The sequence below is a fragment of the Ciona intestinalis genome, chromosome 11, assembly GCF_000224145.3.
Source record: "Ciona intestinalis chromosome 11, KH, whole genome shotgun sequence".
Taxonomy (NCBI): domain Eukaryota; kingdom Metazoa; phylum Chordata; class Ascidiacea; order Phlebobranchia; family Cionidae; genus Ciona; species Ciona intestinalis.
Window position 1 is genome coordinate 4,127,047 of NC_020176.2, and position 7,960 is coordinate 4,135,006.

Consider the following 7,960-nt stretch of genomic DNA (forward strand, 5'->3'; position numbering starts at 1 on the left):
CAGTTTAAAGCTCTTCGATCCACCATTGTAGCACATGTCGCCGTGGGCAAGACACTTAATGGTAATTGCGCCAACCCATTGGTCCATTTATGGGTTGTTTAAATAAACAGACATACATAACAAAACCAAACAAAAATAACTCATAATTATAAACACTCGGGTTAAACACCTGTGTTGTAAAGACTATAACTGTCGTTTTCCGCCACATGCGGCTAAATAAGTTACAACCATTTTAACAACACCAAACAAGCATACGAACCACCAGTGTCATCCTCGCTGTCCCCAGAACTGCTGTCTGATATATTGCTACCATGCGTCACAACTAAACCAGTCATTAGGTCTGTAAGAGAAAATTGCATTTAATTAAAACAACTACACGTGTTGTTGCGTGCCCTGCCTAACCTGAAACATCCGATGCAACTGGGGTTTTCTTGGTTTTAGCATTTAGTTTGTCTTTCTTCATTTTCTCATATGCTGGTTTATATTCTCTGTAAGGTTATAAAAAATATGATAAATAATAAGAATGAAAACAAGTAAACATATGCATGTACTTTGTTTGTACCCTATGGTTACTAAACATGATGACTTTATATTTGTATACACCAGATTTAGTTTAACCATAGTAACTTTACAATAACATACTTACTTTAATTCATCTTACAAAAAATTGCCCAACCAACATTTTAAGTTTCAACGTCCTATTCATGTCGTGTTCATCAGTGAATAGGACTACGAAACGTTGGTTATGCAAAATTCTTGCCGGAAGAGCCAAAATACATTTATAAATAACCCCAATAAATAAATAAGCCAAAACCTAAGACACATGTATTGTAGTGCTTATTCCTGTGTGCGTGTGTGTGCAAAACGCCTCTTTAATTTGCCTTCTTCTTCCGTTCTCTTTCGTGTTTCGCGTGCGTTTAAAACTGACTCATTACAATATATACAACGCGCAATGGGTCGCTACAGTATAAATATATCTGGCAGCACCAAAATATTGTAACAACATACTTAATGTATTCTTCCCTGGCTTCTTCCACTGCTTTCAAGAAATCTTCCATCCCCGCCCCAGTAAGAGCAGAAAAGCCGACTAGCTGTGATAAAAATAACTTAAATTTATATTTATACCTTTGAATACAGTAATAAACATCAGACATGAATCATAATGGGCCAAAGTAGCCTAAATCGTATGTCCCCGACAGGGACTTCACCAACATCTACATAGAATAGAAAGAAGATCATTATTTGATACAATGAAGAGAAGGGAATTCACAACAAAAACAGCTATTATACAAAGATATAAATTTGAGGACAAGTTTTATAAAAACAACAAGAAATATTTAAAAAATATTAAAATATTTGTCTTATATATATTTAAACTCAGTTTACTTTTAGTTTGTTGTAAAATTCGTCCAGCACCAAACTCATGGAACGTGTGAGATTGGAAATGTAGCTTTTTTCTGAACTTAATGCTTCTTCAAAAGCTTCGAAATCTGAAGTCCATTGAAGAGCAAAACTGTGATCAACAATATCTGTCTGCGGAGACAAATATATTATACAAGTTGAGATTGCAAAACTGGGGACTAATAAACAAAATCTAAAGATCAAACTTTATATTTTAATCCTGTGTTATAAAGCGCATGTTGTATATAAAAATGCAACATTTTTTTAACAATAAAGATGCAACAAATATACAGGAAAGTTAAAATTGCTCTTCAAGTGAAAACATAATGTTATTGTAGCAACCATTTAACTCCTCAAAACAATGTCAGGGTACTGATGTTTTTCACTATGAATAAATAAATAATAAATATCATACAGAAACTTACCAAAAACATGCAGGTTGAAATAAAATTAAAACCCCTTTAACTCGTTATTTTTTAACAGTACACTATAAAATATATAAGTGAAATGATTGTTCCCCCACCTTGTTCATTACAACAAAGAAAGGAAGTTTTGTTTTGTAGAGAATACTGCACGCGTACAACATATTGGACATGAATGTTACAGGGTTGGTACATCGGGCTGTGTCCACTATATATACAACCACTGTGGGAAAGCTTGAAGCCTGGAAATTGGTATCTTGTATTCAACATAGATTGAATAAAATTACATTGTTAAGTAAAGCTGTCTTGAAGAATCCCCTGGTACGTTACAGATTAGGCTGGTGGTAACTGTTAGAAGTTGGTTTGGTAGTTAGGGGTTAGTGGTTGGCAGTTAAATAGATAATGTAGAGGGGAGGATTGTTCACTTACATCGACAGTTTTAATTCTGAAAAAAAGTGACCTGTATCATGTATGTGACAACAAAACTTAGTTCTGAATTAAATTGACAATAAAGCTTCATCAAATCAACACAGGCCTAAGAATATAATAAAATCCCACCAACCAGCGACTCTGTTATAATAGCACCTGATGCAGACCAGGTAAAGACTTCAATTTGCCCTGGAGTGTCAATCACAATGTTTTCTAACTCAGGAGCGCGTTTTTGAAGCAAAGATAACACCTGGAAATTACATATGTTGCAAAAACTAATGTCACAAATTTAAAAAGAAACAATATGACGGTTCTGCAAATGGCAGTCAAATTAATGTCATGATTTTACCTGAATCAAGAGGCAACTATGGTTCACTTTGAAAAGGTTATTGCCCTTAAAAAAAATTGAAGACAATAGCCTAAACAGCAATAGCGTTATACTTGTAAAAAATAAAAACATGTTATAAAAAGAAAAACAAAATAAACATATACCCACTCACTTGATCAAATTTTGTTGTAAACAAATTTAGAGCCGTCATGATTCCACCGTTGGGTCCCAAACCATATTGTTTCATTACTTCTTTATAGTTAACAGTGTCCTGTATATCAATGTTAACAGGGAATGGAACTTCATGAACAGCGGGGTCAAGGTTGATAACATACGGTGACTTTTCACTTGCATGCAGATGAGCTGTAACGCGCTGTTATAGGAAAATTGTAGTTGCATATTTTGTGGTTTGGCTCTTGTACACACTTAAGGAGGTTTGACGTCATAGATTAATGTGGCGAATGGACTATATTTTGGCTCTGCTTTTTTGTATAGATACCTAAGTCTTTTTTTTTTTTGGTTTTAACAACTTTTAAGTTAAAAAAAAACTGTTTTAAATTTTAAACTGTGCTGTTCAAACAAATTATATCTCCCTTGTTTTAAAAGTTGGTCAAATCTGTGCTTCAATAATATAAGCCTCAAATGAACTACTACCAAAACTACATATTATACATATTAATGGTTATTTTGGTCAATACATAAACATAGTTGGTGTAGCAGTTGTGTTGCTATTCCCCAATTACATGTGAAACTGACCTGTACAAGTGTGGTCTTCCCTGAGCCAGCCATGCCCAACACTATCATAGCTGTCGGTAACGTTGAACCATCTTTTAAACTTTCTTCTGTTTCCATATTTGCTTCTGCTTTGCTGGATTTGCATTCTTCAGCATCCATTTTGTTAGAGTTAACGTGCAACGGGTTTATAGAAGGTTTACTACACAGGTCAGATCTGAGATTTTAAAGCGCAAAATACATTATTGGTTGCAAGTTGAGACCATTGTTAAAACGATAAGGATAATTTTAAACAAAGTTTTCCGGATTATGGCAAAAAACTAGTTACTGATGTTAAACAGAAAGACTGCTGTTGTATTTCTTACAATACTTATAACCAAAACCCCATGCAAGCCAAGTAAACTCTATCTAATTGTTTTGCTCATATTTGAAAAGCCTACACCAACACAAGTTAACAATACTTTAGAACTTCCAATGTTTTGTCCCATTTGATCACCGCTATAAGTTTTTGCTTCCAGTTTGAAAGTTACTTGAAGAAAATCTCGAATGTGTCGCAAAAATTCAATCGTATACGGAGTTAGTGGACCAAACAAAACTTTCCCAACGTCCTGTTCCCCCAGAGCCATGAAAAGGGCAGCTAGATACTGACTTGATGAACCCACACAACCACCACTGTGGATTTCCTCCAACAAAGCACATGCTGCTCGCTTACCAAGCTCTTCCGGATCAACTGATGCATTCTCGGACTTTGGCAAAGAGTTGCATTCTGCTGACAGAATAACATCCTTGGTTGATCTAGCTTCTAGGTAGATTCCAAATCCAGGAGATTTTCCAGACTGTGCCCCTTTTAAATGGTCAGTATTAATATAGATATCTGGTATAAATCCATTCAGCACCCCCCTTGCAGAGGTAACAAGTCGGTTTGGCATTTGGGGAGACACCCGTGTTGCATAAGCGACCCCTCTGATGTTTTTAACTTTACCAGGCTCTGTGAAGTTGAGTGTTCGTAACTTGTTGACCCTCGGACAATGGAAATATATTTCACCCCCACCACCAGGTGATGCCCCGCGCTTATTTATCTTTAGCTCTAAATCGTCACCAACACCAAACAGTTTCATCAGCGGCAAATTTGTGCCTTTTAAAAAATCAACAGTGGGATCAGCATGATCGTTTGTTATGCCTGTTAAGGTACAACTAACTGCTTGCTTGCAAAACGGTGCCAAACATATTATAACTTCCAGATAATACCCAATAGATCTTTCTAGGTTGCAGTCATGGTCTAATGTCCCTCCAATTAAAATTCCTGGCCGGTACAACAGAGTAGTCCCAGTGACGCTGATATCTATTTTTGTTCCATTAGTTAATCTGTCCAGCAAACTTAACAAGTTTGCTTCAAATTCATGGAGTCCTGGATTCTCGTCAGAACTTCTTATTTTCTTGATTTTTACAGGCTTCCCGCTTAGCGTGGATAGTATTAACCTCTGGCGCAAAAAGTTGCTGCCTTCGTATTCCAAAACAGACATGGCTATCTCTAAGAAAAAGTTTACAGTAATTAAGTTTTACCTAGGTCTATACAATAGTAATATTTTACACATATGTCCACAGGAATAAAATATTAAATGTCGTTTTAATGTTTCTTATTCAAAACACAATCTCTACACTTTACGCACGTGCAATGTATTCAATGCACAACAAAACAACATGGACTTTTACACACTTTGTTTAACCCGCCATATAAAACACGCTGATAGACAACGTAGTTAAACAACAAGTTAACCAACGAAAGGCCAGTTTCGCCATTTTTGATCTACGATACTTGCATTTTTCTTTATGCATTTATTCTCATTTTTGTTTTGAAAAAAAAAACAGTGAATAAAAATATTTTAATCTATTTTGTCACGGAGTATTTAGAAACAAATATTTTGTTTTATGTAATATACTGACATAAAGTAGAATACTCACTTTGGCATGAAGTAGTAAAAAAACAGTTAACGTTTGCAAATATTTAAATGTAAACAGTCTATATCGTTAAAAACCAATGTTTTGCGGTAAAATAAACACATGAAAGAATAAGCCTCCAGTGAGATTTGAACTCACGACCCCTGGTTTACAAGACCAGTGCTCTAACCCCTGAGCTATAGAGGCGCGACATACATGGCCGGTGAACACTTCGACATTTTAGTCGCTCTTGAGCACAGACGATTACGTAAGCTTAATATTTGCGCCGCGCGGCGATAATAGTTCATCTGAAGTCAAGAGTAGTTTATTATTGCGAAATGTTTACTGTATTGCCGACACGGGAATAATAACTTAGCGTGGTCTGTGCACGAATGTCAATACGCATTTATTTTGATTGCACAACAAGTCGACACCAGATGATTACATAAACCTCAAAAACAATAGACCACAATACAGTAAGGCCACGATATTGGCACATGATGGATTTAAACAAAAGGTACGAAGGCACGATTTGAACGACGGACGCATCAAGGAAGCACGCACAAGAGGCTCAGTAAAATATTATGTAACGAATTTATCCTCGAGTGGCAAACAACGACAGTCTTCATAACATGGGATTTTTGTTTTATACTTGTACCCACAATTGACTACACGTGTGTATCTTTATGGTGGATCATTTATAGGTTTTATTTGTTTATGTACAGTTAAAAAATTGAACCCCCAAAATAAACGGACCGCTGGGTTGAAGGAGTTACTGTAAAGTGTCTTGCACAAGGTCAAACGCGCTCACAAGGACAAACGCGCTCTGTATCACCTTGTAACATGTTTTAATGTAATACTAAAAACACATCATTAAATTCCCTCGGAACGCAATTTATGGTTTGCCAACGTAAAATAGATCGGTCAATAAGGGGTATACTGCTGTTCCCACATTGGTGTACAAGACCTAAGTGAATGTGTTTTGCGTGGTGTTTTATAGATGATGAAAGCAATAGTGACTAATATATCTTCCTTTCGTGGTGGTGAGTGCGGATCAGAAATCTCCTGTGCGAGACCGTGTGTTCTGCGCGCGTTGATCGGAGCGCTATCTCAAAGAGGAAACACACAATGTGCAAACGGAGTTAATTGTGTCACCATAGAGCGGAGCGTCGCTGCTTCGTTTCCGGATCAGCAACTCGGCAGTGTATATCAGCGAACCAGTGACTCGTCACCGGCAAATCAGTGACTGCAGCCAGGACTCACTAGCCTAGATGGAGGGAGCCATTCCACGGTTTTCGATGATTTAGCGGAATCGTAGTCATCATTTTACTCATCGAGGAAGCATTTGTCGTCGCTGGGTGATCGGCGAAACGAAATCTCGGAAAATTAGCAACAGCAGAAAGCGCAGACTCACGCCTTGAGTCACAAGAAGTGGAAGATGGCGTTTTACCGACCGTTATTCGGCGACGCAGGTATGGAGTGCCGATACTTGGTTAAACTTTTAAAACCAATAGTGGTGCTTTATTATTTTACACATAAAGTGATAAACCAAACGAAAGTGTTTAAAATGTGTCTTCAGAGCAAAACATGTAATTTTACCACGCAATGCATCAATATACTTGAAAGAAATTAAAATATAAAAATATGTTGCATAATATTAAGCTATTTCCAATGTAAAGACAATAAAGACAATGCACAAATATAAGAAACATATAAAAGTAAAACATCAAGTACATAACGGGACTGATATATGATTGCACCATAAAACAAACAAATAGTTGTTCAAAATATGACTACAGATTTCGCTTTATATATTGTTATTTCGTAATTTTTGCTAAAAATAAGTTAACAGTGGGGTTTTCAATACTACTATATAACTATAACATAAACAACAAAGAACAAACAGTTGGGATGTTTTGTTCGTCCGCCGCTATTGTCGCCGAGTTGAAAACAATATGAATCACGACGATGAATTATCGTTTATGTTTGTACCAGCAACGCGTGATATAAATACAGATATGCGTATGTTTTGTTGTTTGACCAATAATATATCTGGTGCACTTTGCAAAACCGTAACATAAAATGAAAAAGAAAACGGGCCAACAGTATATGTCAGTATTAAAACTACGCTATCCCATATATGAGCTATGCATATGAATCGGTTGTTATATTTTCTGGTGTCGTACTAAAAAAGTTGTAAAAAGTCCGATCAAATCGGTTTTTAGTACATACGGTATCGACCACACGGTGGGCCAGGTAGCTTTTATTCTTTTATTTTTTGTCTCAATATAACGCGTTTTCAGCGACTATTGTTTAGCGGCGTATTCCCTCCGTTGTTTTAATTAATTTGATCTTAGTTATTGTATTCATAGAGACACACACAAAATATATTATGTTTTATATACCTAATTCATTTAACTTTTTTAATCCTTTTTTATTTTATTCCGTTTTAGAGCAAGAAGCATATTTATCTCGACACCTTGCCTTCGTTACCCAGCCTGATGTTATGGAACTTGCTCAATTAACAAGAGCGAGGAACACACAAGCCCTGATGCGATACGGACCTCCGCTTAGAGGTAAATATTTCAACATTCAAAATTTAGGCTTACAGGTGGTCATCTGAAAAAGTTTTTTAAAAAATGAAATGAGCAAAAAGCGCGTCGTTATGTGCAAAAAAACATACGCAGGCCTATACAGTCCGCGTAAGATC

At 36.3% G+C, this 7,960-nt stretch overlaps 3 protein-coding genes and 1 non-coding gene across 4 annotated transcripts in view; 1 reads left to right on the forward strand and 3 right to left on the reverse strand.

Moving 5' to 3' along the window:
* The window catches only part of LOC100181218 (GPN-loop GTPase 1), a 4,373-nt gene extending 714 nt beyond the window's left edge, over positions 1-3,659 (reverse strand). The window contains exons 1-8 of the mRNA XM_002119170.5: positions 3,337-3,659; positions 2,753-2,953; positions 2,386-2,502; positions 1,925-2,065; positions 1,387-1,533; positions 1,009-1,091; positions 403-488; positions 260-340 (exon numbers count right to left, since the gene is read on the reverse strand). Of these exons, the coding sequence (XP_002119206.2) occupies positions 260-340; positions 403-488; positions 1,009-1,091; positions 1,387-1,533; positions 1,925-2,065; positions 2,386-2,502; positions 2,753-2,953; positions 3,337-3,474 (994 nt within the window). The 5' untranslated portion in view covers positions 3,475-3,659. The remainder of the gene's footprint in view (positions 1-259; positions 341-402; positions 489-1,008; positions 1,092-1,386; positions 1,534-1,924; positions 2,066-2,385; positions 2,503-2,752; positions 2,954-3,336) is intronic.
* On the reverse strand, positions 3,529-4,863 carry LOC100183562 (RNA 3'-terminal phosphate cyclase-like protein). The gene has a single exon (XM_026836863.1). The coding sequence runs from the start codon at positions 4,833-4,835 to the stop codon at positions 3,717-3,719; it is 1,119 nt and encodes a 372-aa protein (XP_026692664.1). The 5' UTR covers positions 4,836-4,863; the 3' UTR covers positions 3,529-3,716.
* Positions 4,864-5,384: 521 nt separating this feature from the next.
* Positions 5,385-5,457, reverse strand: trnat-ugu. The gene has a single exon. It is a non-coding gene; the product is annotated as a tRNA-Thr (tRNA).
* A 914-nt stretch (positions 5,458-6,371) lies between these two features.
* Positions 6,372-7,960, forward strand: part of fos (transcription factor protein) — a 10,909-nt gene continuing 9,320 nt past the window's right edge. Inside the window, exons 1-2 of the mRNA XM_009861900.2 lie at positions 6,372-6,722; positions 7,704-7,826. Coding sequence (XP_009860202.1) covers positions 6,689-6,722; positions 7,704-7,826 — 157 coding nt within the window. The 5' untranslated portion in view covers positions 6,372-6,688. The remainder of the gene's footprint in view (positions 6,723-7,703; positions 7,827-7,960) is intronic.